The following is a 14,590-nucleotide window of genomic DNA, read 5'->3' as shown; positions in this document are numbered from 1 at the left end:
GTGCTAAGTAAAAGTGAGACGATGCCTCTGTTTTAACCTTTTTTTCAATTGTATCTGATTTGTATCAAAACAAGTGTATTATATTTTGTGTGTGGTTTGTTTGGGTGTTGGTGTTGTTATTTTTCAAATTTACTGTACTCTGTCATATTTGTATTTTTGATATTATATAAAAGGGTTTCAGGTTACCTTTTTTTTGAACATCTGCATTTGTATTTAAGTGAATAAATTGTCCAAATGGAAATCAAAACATTAATGAATAATTACATGAACTCATTTACATTATTATTATTATTATAATAATTATAATTATTATTATTGTTATTATTATTATTAGTTTTATTTGATTAGAGGGATTAAAGGTGTACGGCCACTGGCGGAGGGATACACTGTTGTCGAACCAAACCACAGGTTGGCTTCGCTGGATTGAGGTTTCCAGGCTGTCAGCGGTGCAAGGATCCAGTTCAGACAGATTTCCTCAGTCCTTTGCAAAGAACAGTATAATTTAAATTCTTCGCAGTCTTTGAAATTCAACAGCAACAGCACAAGTTTGTTTTTTGAACATTAAAGAGCCTGAAACGACAACGGGATAATGGTAAGTAGTATGCTAACACCGCGGTTAGCATTCCTAGCAAAAAGGCATAGTAATGTCGCATTTCTCGTGGCTAAATATGATTTTTAGGGTCAATATCACGTTGAAGTCGCTCTTCCTTGTGCTATTTAACATATTAAATGTTTTAAGGCTTGTCTGATATTTCCGGAACGTCCAGTTTGCAGCTAGTCAATTGCATTTTTGTGCTAATATCTTAATTGTTCTCCGTTAGGCTGGAGAAACGCTTTTTTCTTCGTAGTTGGTTGCTGCGCAGAGGAAAAAAAACGGACTTGCTTACACAGACGAATGCACATGATATTCGTTGTGTGAAATTCGATGTTTGCTTGATTCGTCGTAACTCGTAACGTTAAGGTTAATATTTGCAGCATTCTCGTCTTGGGCTGGAACTCGAATGTGGGCGTGGGTGTGTTGAAAGGGGTGCTGGCAAAAATAGACCGTCCAGTGAGTGTGAATCCTGGAACCCATGTTGTTAATCTCTCAGGAAGGCATCGACTAAATGACTTGTTAACAACAAGCGTTTTGTCATTCCACATCATGAAAGCTAATGCAGCACCTCTCGCAGGCTCATCAGCAAGGCAGTCTGGATGTAGTTTGACATGCGCAAGAACAAGCAAGAAAAGGTTGTGATCGCTGCCATCCTCGATTACATAAGAATACTGCTCACAGGTAGCAGGCTGCTCCGCGTCTCTACCCACACTTATCTGTCACATTTGATTCGGTTTGATGATGAACTCGCATCGTTTTCACGCTGGAACTTCATGACAGCATCTCCTCTGTTACGTATTGCGCCACAACAGCTCGACCGCATTCTGCTTCTGCTGAATGATCCTCTTTGCCACCCCTCCTTTCGCGTCTCCCTTCCCCCCGCATTGAACCAAAACATGCTTGGTGCAGTAGGCTGACAGGAGCTGCAATGCACCCTCAATAATTTGAGGTTTATGGACTTGTGCCATTGTTCCACTCCTGCATTTACTTTTTTATTTCTAATCTTTATGTAACGCCTGTAATCTCCATGTTAAGAGGCTGGTCTGGTTTGCTAATGCATTTTTAGGGAAACAAACATGCTTCATAGGGCCCTGCACTTTAGTGCAATGCTGAAAAGGCTTGGATTATATATAATTTGGATATCTTGAACAACCCCAGAAATGCACTGCTTTAGACATAATCTATCTCTTATTTTCAACACTTATTGGCAACAGTTTGGCTCCCATCAAACTGGCATCGTATGAATTGGAGATCTTTTAAGGGCTGTGCGGTTTGTAGGTATGTGTTTTTAAACTGCTAATTTAGGAAGAACGATTCAGGAAATCACATTTTATGATCTTTAAAGAATATAATTGTATAAAGTAGTAGTAAATAAGCATTAATCCCAATACAAACGAGCAATAATTCTGTTCCCCATAGACCTGTTACTATATTTGTATAAGAAACTCTTCTTTCCTCCACTTGTTACCTGTGGTAATGACACCTGTTTTGAGCTGGTCACACCCTTAAGCAATAGGGCCGACTCTGAATTTTTCTCCTACCCCTACGGCTTCTCCATACCGCCACATTTAGCCCTCCAAATGGAGAGTTATAGAGTATGTCCGAATTCCCACCCTAACCCCTACATAGTGTACTATATAGTGCGTTTGCCATTTTGTAGTGCTGTCCGAATCTACAATTCCCAAGTCGAGTGCCCTTGAAATTTCCCAGAAGTCTCTGCGAAAAACGAATGTGCATCGATGCTCACTAGATCGGCGAATATAAACCACAATGCATTGCATCGGAACATTTTTTACCAAAAAGAGTATTTAAATTTATTTTTTTGATAAACCATCAACGTTATTATCTTCAGAAGACATGGGGATTATAAATAATCGTCGCAAAATGTTCATTTTATTTCGATTTTAACTTCATGAAATCAATGACGTCATATCCGCCGTTTAAAAAAAAAAAAAGTAGTGAGCGTTGTGTCCGAATTAGGGATGGTCAGGTAGTACAAGCGGGCAGGAAGAAGACATCAGCGTGAATGCGCGGTGGGGGCGTGTCTGCAGCTGTGAGCGCCGACCAGAGTCTGTAATGGGATGGAAAGTTTTTCTGGAAAGACAGTCGGTGGCGATCTTTTTTGAGCCACGGCACACTTTAACCTTGACAAAAGTCCCGCGGCACACCAGAATCCGAAAAAATAAAAATAAAGCAGAAACTCTTAGTCTGTATTGATCACAAAACAAATCCTTTTATCCCCCTAGACTAAGACCACCCATTTCAGCGTTAAATTAATTAAATTTGCGTTAGGGCGCCCCTACTATCTATCCTGTCACCTTGCTGCTACGATGACCATATGTTGCACTGTCTGTGTAGAACACGCTGGAGGGGGGGGGGGGGGGGGTTGCACGCAGGGGAAAACGACGAACAGGTAGAGAGGCAGGGGCGGGGCTGAGACTCACCGCTTATGATTCCAGACCCGCAAAAAAACAACTGCTTCCTAATAAAAAATAGTTTTCATCCATGAAATTAATATAATTTATTGAGTTTACTGGATTTAAAGAAAAAAAATAATAGAAAGGAGTCTGCATCAGAATGAATTTATTTCCATCATGTCACCTATAAAGTAAAATGTTTTGTTAAAACAACAATGTTGTTGGATAAATGGGAAATAAAACACTTCATGTTTTTAATTATTTATTTATTAAAAAGTATCGATAAGAGTATTGTTAAAATACTGCATCGATAAGCAGTATCAATAAGAGTTGTAGTACTGTTAAAACCTTAACGATACCCATCCCTTGTCCGAATTGCTTTTAAAATTCATGGCGCTACATAGTGCTGCACTATATAGTTTTTTTAGTAGGTATGGGTTAGGGTGGGAATTCGGACACAACCATAGAAAACTAGTGTCCCCTAATTTGGACATCACTTCTACTCAATGACGTAATCAATAGTCGCCGGTCATCCAACTTATCAGGTAGCTGCCAGCACTCGCGTTTCTCCTCTGGCACAGCACAACGCGGATTACCCTCTCGGCGGAGGGCTCTGTATCCCTCCGCCGCAAGGGTTTTCCCTTCTAAAAAGTATTTCGGACACCCCAATCCCTCCAAATGCCCCAAAAATTAGTGGGATAGGGAGAAGAGGAGGGATAGGGGAAGAATTCTGATTCAGCCTAAAGGCCCGTTCACACCGGGACGAATTTCGCCGGCGATTTTCGCCGACGTTTAACGCCTCGTGACTAAACAAAGGGCACCAACGAGAGTGTGCACACCGACGCGAAAAAAACGCCAAGCGCCAAAGCGTCAAAAAAAAAAAAAGCCTCGGGTTCGTTTTTTTTTTCGACACGTCGCGTCGAAATCTATTCGACCAATGAGAATGGCGCTTTTGCACACGTGTCTGGAGCTTCTGAAGTTACAGTAAAACACAACTTGGGGGCGCTCAAACACAAAACTGCCTTGCTGAGCACACATACCGGCGAAGAAGATAGACGCCAAGTAGCGTCTACACTGCCGCAAAGAAATAATGACGGACATTCTAAAATATCCCCTTACCAAGTACCAGTTGGAGCTACTGGTGCTTGAAATATTCATGTTTTCTTTGTATTATTCTGACAAACGCGTAAATACTTGCTCTCTTCTTCTGAGTGAAAAGCGACTTTAAGAAGCGTAAAGTTGCGCAGCGCCACCTTGTGTACAGGAGTATTTCTGTTTACATTAAGCGCCATCTAATGTCAGGGAATGAAATTGCATGTTCGCTCGGCTCATCGTCAGCGAAAATCGCCTGGGTGTGAACACAAAAGACGTGGCGAAAAACGCTGGCGAATAACGCCTGGCGAATATTCGTCCCGGTATGTACGGGCCTTAAGACTGCAACCTCACCACCAAGACCAAAGAGCTGTCTAAGGACACCAGGGATGGGATTGTTCACCTGAACAAAACTGGGATGAATGGATCTACAACAAGCAAGCAGCTCGATGAGACGGCATCAGCTGTTGGAGCAATTATTAGGAAATGGAAGAAATACAAGATCACTGATGATCTGGGGCTTCATGCAAGATCTCACCTGGTGAGAAAGAAACAGCATGACAATGATCTCAAACACAACGCTCAAAAAGCAGTGGCTAGGTTCTGGAGTGGCCTAGTCAGTCTCTGGACCTTAATCCAATGCAGAATCTTCAAGGGGAGTTGAAAATCTATGTTGCATTCCTAAAGCCTCCAAACATCACAGCTCCTGAGCAGATCTGAGAGGAAGAATGGACCAAAATAGCAGCTACAGTGTTTTCCAATCTGGTAAAGATCTGCAGGAAATGAGACGAACTCTGTCATTGTTAACCAGGGCTACATTTCAGTGTTGAAGTGAACTTTTGCTCTCTAAGTATTTTCTGTACCGTTACGCAAATACAATTTCTGAAAATCCTAAAATGTGATTTCCTGGATTACTTGCAGACCACTTTTTAGCCCCACAGTATACACGACTTTGTCACATGCTGCTAGAGAGTGAAAGCAGTAGAACACCACTGTTTGACAGAGCAACCTAGATAATCCGAAAGTTTTAATTATGGTTAAGCAGACCATAATTTAAAAATGTTAAACTGATTTTTTTGTGTCTTAATTAGTTTCAAAGCTTTAAGCAATACATTGTTAGTGCATAGTTAGAGGAAGTTAAAGTTGTAAGTGGGACAAATCCCTCAAACAAGCACTGCTGGAGTACTCATGAAACAAAACAGGATTGTACAACAGAGTAGTTGGAAAATATTCTAATCGTGTGTATGAATATGGCAATGAGACATCGAGCGGTGCACTTCTACTCAATGTTTTTGTTTCAACACAAAAGAACACAACACAAAAGGACTGCAGAACCTGATATAAGCTAAATCGTGCTTTGCATTAGTAACAATTAGAAGCTGCCCAACTCTTGATTAAGGTCAGTTTCTAAGTGCAGTTTGAATAGGTGAGAATGATGCGTGTGGTTCTCAACCTGTGGCATCTGGTTGACCTCAGCTGGTGACCTGTTAGCTGTTCTTTAATATTTTTAAACAGTCACAGACAAAAGGGCAAATGCAAAAGCTTTGAATAACTGGAGAGGCTGGGATGCTTTGGTTGCCTGCACTTAGTTAAATATGTTGTATTGTTAACCTTTTGTAAGGAAAGACCAGTTACTTTAACCCAGAAACGCAAGCAAGAAAATAGTTGACACATTATTTTAAAGTGTACACTTGTGTCTAAAGAAAGCTTTGTAAAAATTCCTGTTAATAATTTGTTTTCTAATTCCTTTATGGATAAATGAAATGGTCTGCTTTGGGATTAATATTATAGAAACATTAGAAAATTGTGATGTAAGTTCTGTGTAATATTGCTCAAACTGTTGTTTTAAAGAAAACATGTTTGCCCAAAACTGATATTAAGCAAAGTAGATTGTGTTGTCTTCCTTTTTTCTTGTTCTTTCTTCCTGGTTTCCCACCCCAGCCAGGTTAGTGACTCATTAAATGTGATAAAGCAGACCTGAAGAACGTACGGCATTACCTTAAGTCTGAAGAAATGTTCATTGACATTACTTTGGTTTTGAGTAGGCAAATTTTTTTTAAACAATACTATATTTTTGCATCATATGCAAGGCATATATGACAATGGAAACAGGGTTTTTCCTTACTTTGATGTATGAATTATCCAGCCCTTAGACGTTTCAGATCTTTATTTTTTATTTGAAGTAGTTATAAGCCTACATGCCCTAACTAGCTATTATTATGATAGATAAGATAGTTTCCTCATTTTACTGCATTTATCATGAAATAAACTCCTAATTAGATTTAAAGGTGTTAATTTCTGTGATATTCTTTGTGCTACATTTGCGACCGTGTTCATGTCGCACTAATTATAGTAGGCATGTGTATTTCAGGCTGTAGTGTATTTATATCAATCCCTCATCACATTTTCTTAGCCTGAGGGGTGGGCATGTTCATTGAATTAGATTGGACCTCACATGCAGGGCAGAATGGGTCAGATCTTTTTGAAAGAATAGACTTGGTGTAATATCTCAAATTATGTTAATCCACTTATTTTCTGCTCTTTTATTTTTTTCTTAATAATGTTCCTGTGTACTTAGCAATTAAAAAGCACTGAGTGTAAATAACTTTCTCCCTATGGATCCAAACATGGTTTTGGTTTGGTCAAGTGTTGGAAGCCTTGCTGCTGCATGCGGCCAACACTGTGTTTTGAATAAATTTGTCTTTAGCAAATTTGCCTTGCCTGATTAGTTTAGCTTTTGTTGTCAGTGAAGCCTGCTGCAGGCGTTTGTCATTAGAGCTGCAGGAAGTTTGATTTTTATCCGGGATTGTCCTAATATTTGTAATCAGATTTGGCAATATTATTGTTTGACAATAGCCTAATGGTTATTGCCGTGAGGCTATTTATTGGTTTTAACAGGCTTGGTCTTTTTTGTTTGTTTGTTTGTTTGTTTGTAACTGTGTCAGCTTTCTATTTGGATCCTTGTCTCTTTGACAGTTGTAATCCTTAGATACAGTTAAGCTGTTGTTCCTGTGCGGTCTCAGTAATTACTTTTGTATTATGCATGAACTACTGTGCTGTACATTTGAATCACTAATGCAAGTCTTAGGAATAGTCGAGATGCATTTTCGAAAATGTCTGGCTGTGATCATTAATAGTTTGTTTTTGTAATTTTGTTAACAGGCGGATCAGCTGACTGAAGAGCAGATTGCTGGTGAGTGTGTACAAGTTTTTTTTTACCTCCAGTAGGACGTTCATCTTTCATTCATTTATGACTGATCAATAATTAAACTAAGTGTCTTAGAGATCAAAGGAAATGGAGCTCTCGCTGCTTTTTATACACCATTTCTGTATTCTTAGCATAAGAGCATAAACCTGCATTCACAGGGATTACCTTGCTGTAAATCAGATCCGTGATGGAAATACAAATTTGGTACATTTCTAAAATTAGATGTAAATCTCAAAATTCAGTTTTAATTTGGATGTTTTGGAACGTTTTAGTTTTATCCATTGACTGTATATGAGAACTGGACTAAGTGAGCCCTTCCCTCGTTTTCCAAACTGGAAGTACCTGCTGGCTCCAATAAGCCAAAACCCCATAGACTTCTATTGACACATAGAGAGCTATTACTCAGACATGATATTTGTTAGTAATAGGGCTGCACGATATGAGGAAAACTCGCGATATGCGATATTGGTGATTAATATTGCGATAACGATATAATTCGCGGTATATAAACAAATAGCAAAACAACCAAAAACATCATTTCCATTTCACTGCAACAGTTTAAAAATTATACTCCAAATGACCCTCGTCGACATAGGAGGCAAACATCAAACATAAAAGGGCTCATCTGATTGATCAACAACGTAAACGGGTCCTTCATATTGGTTAAATGCATAAAGGGATTTGTTTCATTTGTTCAATATTTCAAGCTGCCATGAGTTTGTTTTGGCACATTTAAGGTAAACATTTATTGCGATTTTCGCCGTCTTTTGCGGTATGCATATTGCACAGCTTAATGTCGTGATAACGATAAATTTGCGGTATATTGTGCAGGCCTAGTTAGTAACATGGAAAACACGCGGGGCAGTGTGCTCTAAAGATCAGGGCTGGGAATCACTGGTTTAATAATTCACTGTCAGTGTTTAATAGACCTGAGCAAAGCGCCAGCTCACATGTTTGTCTCTGTTCTGCTGTTGTTGTGATGTGCAGAGTTTAAAGAAGCATTTTCGCTGTTCGACAAGGATGGCGACGGTACAATTACAACCAAAGAGCTGGGGACAGTGATGCGCTCTCTGGGACAGAACCCCACAGAGGCAGAGTTGCAGGACATGATCAATGAAGTGGATGCTGATGGTGAGAAAGCATAACTCGAAATCAGAAGACCCCCACACCTGTCAGGACACTGGGCATTAGATATTTCAACTTACGCATACATAAGAAATATCCTTTTTGCTAACAATAGAAAAGGTTTTGGTGAAACTAGCGGACCGCAAAGTGAGCCATTATCTATTTTATTTGAGATAAATTGGGCCGTTTATATTTGTCTTATTAAATCGTGCGAGAACTAAATTAGTTCCAACTTTTGTCTTTGTAGGTAATGGGACTATTGATTTCCCTGAGTTCCTGACGATGATGGCCAGAAAGATGAAGGATACAGATAGTGAAGAAGAAATCAGAGAAGCTTTCAGAGTTTTTGACAAGGTACTTTGAGACTGAGTTTACCTGAACAGAAACCAATTTTTTTTCGGTCCAAATCATATTTGTTGTATTTAAAAGTTTTGATCTTTGTTAAACTCTAATGTTCTGCTCTAGTTTCTCTCTCTCACCTAACAAATCCTTGATTGTTTGCAGATTTGTCTGCTGTGTCTTAAAAACTGTCTTGCATTGTCTTTAAGTTTCTGCCATTGTAATTTTTTTGACAGAGGTGTTTTATTTTTGTAGCTTTATGAGGGCACTTGACTTTTTTGTTTAGGCCTTTTGCTGTGAAGAAACGTTTTGCATCCAAACTCATTACTCTACAGGTTCACCAACAAATGACATCTTTAAACAGTATTTTGCTGGTTTGGTTTAAAACAGGGAAACCCATTTGACTCTGCAGACAAATGTTGAGAGCTTTGCAGTCAATCTCAATTTGAGTAAAAATGTCTTTTTGTGCCTCTGTGTTTGGGTCGGTAGCTGAAGTAGTGGGTAAACGTCAGGGCTGACATGTGGTGTGATGGGAAAAGTAAATTCTTTCGGAACCTTTTATGTAGAGTCGCTAAAACGTAATCTATTGTAAAGACCTCGGCGTGCGCTGTAAGTGTATTTGCTGTGCAGGATGGGAACGGGTACATCAGCGCAGCTGAGCTACGACACGTTATGACCAACTTGGGTGAGAAGCTCACTGATGAGGAGGTGGATGAGATGATCCGTGAGGCTGACATCGATGGAGATGGTCAGGTCAACTATGAGGGTGAGCTCTCTTTTTGGCATTCCGCTCGCCTGCAGTCTTCCTCCTGTAGCTCCTAAAAATGTGACCAGAAATCACATTTATTTATTTTTTTTATACTGAGACTGCTTACCTCAGATGTGTGTTGTTATTGTTAAATGTTTGCTGAAACCAAGTCTCACTCTGGATGGAATTTTTACCTGTTTTGTGTTTTAAACTGACCGTGTTTAGCTGTATTTGAAGCCCATTGAATGGAACTGTAATTACTGAATCGGAGTGTAAAATGAGGCCGACTAAACAAAGCAGAACACACTGTTTGCATTGCGAAATCATGCCGTTTTATTTCTCTCATCATGCAGATATGCAGCGTAATTCAAAGTGAACTAGGATATTATGGGGTGTTTTACATCTACTTGACCCTCTTGTTACAAAGCTTGTGTATTACACTGAGTCATATTCAGTTCCTGTGTGTGGGAGAAATCATTCAATCATAGGTGCATGCTGTTTGGAGCTCTCACTCAGAAACATCTGAACACGGGCAGATATGCTATTTTTTCTTCAACAACATATTTATTTATCCTCCACCTGTTTTGAGTTCACCTAACTTCATCTGTAAGGTTATTATTGTCCACAATTTATTTGTGTTTTTTCTCCTTTCTACAGAGTTTGTCCAGATGATGACTGCCAAGTGAAGAGAGCTCCGATCTTTCTCTGTGTTACTTGTCCTCTTGAGATTTGTCTTTAAGATTAAAAAAAAAAAAGAACAATAATCAAACGGTAAACAAACCCCCAAGATCACTAATCTGTAGGATTTTGCGATTTGTGCTTCAGTGCATCCAACTACTTCTAAGGTCTCTGTTTAGTTAACACCAACAGTATAATCCCTATAGAAGTTAAGGGGCAACATTTAAGAAGGCAAAGCCCTCCACCATCAGACCATGGTTCTGTGAGTCAACCAGCCCTGATTAATCTAGAGGAAAGAGCAACACTGAAAAGGCAGAAGGGACAGCAGTCGGGATACAGTTGGCTTAGGAAAGTTGGTGGTTTAAAAAAAAAAAAAATCTTTCCAGTTAATCCTCTCAGCAACGAAAAATGTCTTGCACCCGTGGTGACTCTGTAATTATTAAATCCAGTACTCCTCTTGCATGCACCCTTTCTGTGACCATCTCTTGTGACAACAGGGACGCTCTGATCCCGTCTGAGGTGGCGGTCAGACCGTGTTCCCGCTGGGAGGCACGTACATAAACATATATCTATAAATGTGTAAAATGTGTGTCACTTTTAATCATTGCAAGAGCAATTAGTTGAGATATAGGGTGTTCATTGGTGCTTGGCTGGAGGTGAGTGTTTTTATACCTCGAAAAGGTTCAGAGATAAATCAGGCTGATGTGATGGAGGTTTTCTCCCAGGTGGGATGAAGTTTTGTCAAAGGCTTTGAACAGCCAACAGCTCTGTTTGGATACAGGAGAGTGTTGTGCTGCTTCAGGTTGGTTATTGTGAGAGAAAAAAACACTTCAGGCAGTTGAGTAAAACTGCAGTTGATACATTAGTTCTGCAATCAGATATAAGACAATATTGGTGTAATGCTTTTTAAATGTTTTCAAATATTAATGTATTGATGACAAATTTTGGTTACAAAATATGACTCCTTCTTCCTCTTTCGGCTTCTCCCATCAGGGGTCGCCACAGCGAACAAGTCGCAAAATATGACTATATATATAAATATAAATATATATATATATAATAGTGTATTGTAAAGTTTGCATTGCTTAATGTTGTAGTAAATCACCTGTGACATGTTTTTTTTCCCCCTTCAGTTTTGAAATGTGCCAAACGCCTCGAACTTCCTGCAAGTCTTGTAGTTCAGAAAATAATAAATCTGCATAATATAACAAAATGATGCATTTGGAGCATATTTGCACTTTGATATAAACTATATGGATGTTGGAGAATTAAATAACGTAGTGCTAAAAGATAAAAAAAAAAAAAAAAGAAATACCAAATGTCACTGTAACTGCTGCTATAACAATGTGTCTGACTCATTTCCTGTCTTTGTTGGTGTGTAATCTTCAGTTTGTAGTTCAGTGAATAAACTTAAGTCTGCTTGCTGTTTTATTGAACAGATTAAATATATTGTATATTCACTAAAGCTACTTTTGAAAGGTGGCTGGACTTTAGTTTGGCTCATTGTGGAACTTTATGGAGGGGGCGGAGTTAAATGTGCAACAGTGTTGAGCTTTGCTGACTATTGAGTCAAAGAGGCAGGTTAGCTGAATTTCTTTTTTCTTTTTCTCTTTTTGCAAAACGGTGAACGTTAAATGTTGCTTTCAGGCATTTCCGGATGTCAGGCGTTTGGAAGTTAATTGAAAATTGACTATTAATTACTATCTGAAGGAATGTCACAGTTGTAAAGATGTGATATATTTTCCATAAATCAATAAATTGACTGAGCTTTCATCTGCATATTTTCTGACTCTTCTTTAAGTGGAACAGTGGCTATAGTTGCAAACACATTCTGAAATTCCTCTCTCCCCAGCAAGTGTCCCTGTGTTGGAGCTTTAATCTCATCCATGCAGCCATAGACTGGGTCAGCGCAGGTCACCCCAGCCCGACACTGGAGGAACTATCCCAGGCACAAGCTATTTTTAGCGGCTCAAGAGATTGTTACAAGAAGCCGAGGTAGTCCACTAAACCCAAATGAGCCGTATCGCTGACTGGCAATATCAAGAGCTAATAGAATGAGACTTTATCCGGGCCCTTAAATCTGACTGTCAGGATGTTTGTGTCCTTTTCACGATGTAAAAAAGTGAACGAGTTAAACAAGTGTAACAGCCAGATGTGGTCAAAGCTGCAGGCTAGAGAGGTTCACTCCACCTGGAGAAAAGTGTTCCAAAGTTGATCCCAAACGACAAGGTAGGTTATTTAGGAAAAGGTAAAGCGTCAAGCCATTCCATTACTTATGATTTTAGGAATAAGTAATTCTGCAGAGCTTTGTGATTGAGCCACACTAAAGGATGGATTTGTGAAACTGCATCATCAAGCAAGACAACAGTTCCCCACGTTTACACTCCAGGCTGAATCCCCATGACTGGGTAGCTGTATGCATCATCAGGAGTCAGATGGAGGGATGCAAAGTCTGCTCCTTCACCAGTGAGCTACGGGATCATACTTAAGGAGTCAGATTGGTGATGCAGAAAAGAATGAGTAGGGAAGAGCAGAAAATCAGAAAAGGATTTTCCAGTGATGGAGATTTTCAGGTTTCATTTTTATTTATAGTTCATACTCTTCCTGTAAGTGTTGCATGGGAAAATATTCTGTCTCCAATTTTGTGGTAACTTTTATGGACGATCCTTTTTCTTCTGTGTCACAGCTGTCCCGGGCTCTTTAAAGACATAAATAGATCAGTCTTCCCCCAAACGTCAAATCCACAGAGCACATTTGGAATGAACTTGGATATGGAACCAAGTCATTTTTTTCTGATTCAGAGAATCCTCTGTAGAACAAATGGCAATGCATTCCCAGAGAATCTCTCTCCTCACACTACTATAAAAACACATTTCCCACAATAATATTTAAAAGAACTTTTGTAAAGTGAAAAATTATACAAACAAAATTTTCCTGTAAAAGGAAGACCATAAAATACTAAAAAATGATGGCATTTTTAATAAAAAATGAAAAAGGTACAGGAAGTATCCATAAACAGAAAACACCTCATGACATTGAAATTCTTACATAAATAAGGTTTTACTTAAAAAAATTTAAGTAATTAAAGAAAATCCTGAAATTTATGGCAAACCTTTTCATTAAAATACAGAGGTATCAAACAAAACATTTGAAAAATTGGGCAAGAACTGATCTTTGAAAGGGTTCAGAAATGAAATATAACATCAGTAATTTACTTTATTAAAACATTAGAAAAACTTAAATTTTTACATTTTTAGGATACAATGATGTAAAACTGATTTTAAACCACCCATCCATCCATTACTTGCAATTACATGTAAATATAGGATGTTTGATGGTGAGATTATTCTATTTTTAGGGGAGTAACCAATGGAGCTAGCATTGAAGGACTGTCCTCTGTTTGTTTTCTGTTTTTTCCCTATAATTTAGAAACACATAACACGTTAGTCTCATTTGATTTGATTAAAAACTGCTTTAACTAGGAATGTCCTGATAAAGCAACAGATGGTGCAGAAAAGATGGGAGTTTTTATGATCTTAAACACTAGATGGTGCTGCTTCGTTGAATCCAAACCCCAAACTTCTTGTGGGATCTCAACAATGGGGCAAAATGACATTTCAGTCTCCAATTCCACAAGTTGTTCCACTTAAACAGATGAGAGGTCTGAAAGGTGACAAGAGGAAAAAAAAAACGGATAAAACAGAAAAAGACCTTTTCATACATCGAGATTAATTTACCTACTTTTATTTTAAAAAAGCAGGAATAAAACAGATCTATGTGCGTAAAAGATATCCTAAGCAAATCCTAAACTGTGTTCTTTGTAACAGAATCATGTCTTGTCATGAGAAAGCCTGAGTTGTTATTTATTTATCTTTAGTTCTTGCTTGAAAGATTTATACTTTTTAACCTCTTATTTCAAGTCTGATGTTTAAATTTGAATTAATTTCGTATGATTTTTTATTTAACATAGAACTATTCTTTGAAATGAGAAGTCTTGTCCATCTTGGCATCTTGTCTTGATCAGACTATAACACCACATTATTTTTGTCTTTCTTGTGTCAAAAGAGATGAAAGAGACTCTTCAGACACCACGTTGGAAAGTCCGTGTTTGCTTTGCACCTGCTTGTTGTGAAATCTGATTTGAAGCAGAGAGAAGCTGTTGAGAAACGAGATTGTGCTGACCTTCTCTTGAAATCAACGACCGCAGATATAACTTTTCTTAATGTTTTGAAAGGCATTTGTGGTACTTTTTAATTAAATCTTCAGCTTGCGCCATAATGTGACGAACAGTAAAAGTCCATCACAAACCATAAAATCTTGTTTGGTTTTTATCTAGACAAAAATAATTCATAGTGAAATCTGATAAATGACTATTTTTTAAATATTAA

The 14,590-nt window shown here is 38.5% G+C and overlaps 1 protein-coding gene across 1 annotated transcript; it reads left to right on the top strand.

The window, feature by feature from the left end:
• The first annotated feature begins 365 nt into the window (after positions 1-365).
• On the top strand, positions 366-11,975 carry calm3a (calmodulin 3a (phosphorylase kinase, delta)). The gene is made up of 6 exons (XM_023961391.2): positions 366-592; positions 7,267-7,297; positions 8,300-8,443; positions 8,685-8,791; positions 9,407-9,542; positions 10,182-11,975. The coding sequence occupies exons 1-6, from the start codon at positions 590-592 to the stop codon at positions 10,208-10,210; spliced, it is 450 nt and encodes a 149-aa protein (XP_023817159.1). The 5' UTR covers positions 366-589; the 3' UTR covers positions 10,211-11,975.
• The last annotated feature ends 2,615 nt before the right edge of the window (positions 11,976-14,590 follow it).

This window comes from Oryzias latipes, chromosome 13 (assembly GCF_053564925.1).
Source record: "Oryzias latipes strain Hd-rR chromosome 13, Olatipes_Hd-rR_3.1".
Taxonomy (NCBI): Eukaryota; Metazoa; Chordata; class Actinopteri; order Beloniformes; family Adrianichthyidae; genus Oryzias; species Oryzias latipes.
Note: the sequence above shows the minus strand (reverse complement) of the source record. Positions and strands in the feature narration are given on the sequence as shown.

Bases quoted from the DNA above. Each gene is read 5' to 3' on its own strand.
- calm3a (XM_023961391.2), top strand. The intron at 7,298-8,299 runs GTGAGTGTGTAC...TGTGATGTGCAG, and splicing joins GACTGAAGAGCAGATTGCTG to AGTTTAAAGAAGCATTTTCG. The intron at 8,444-8,684 runs GTGAGAAAGCAT...TTGTCTTTGTAG, and splicing joins CAATGAAGTGGATGCTGATG to GTAATGGGACTATTGATTTC.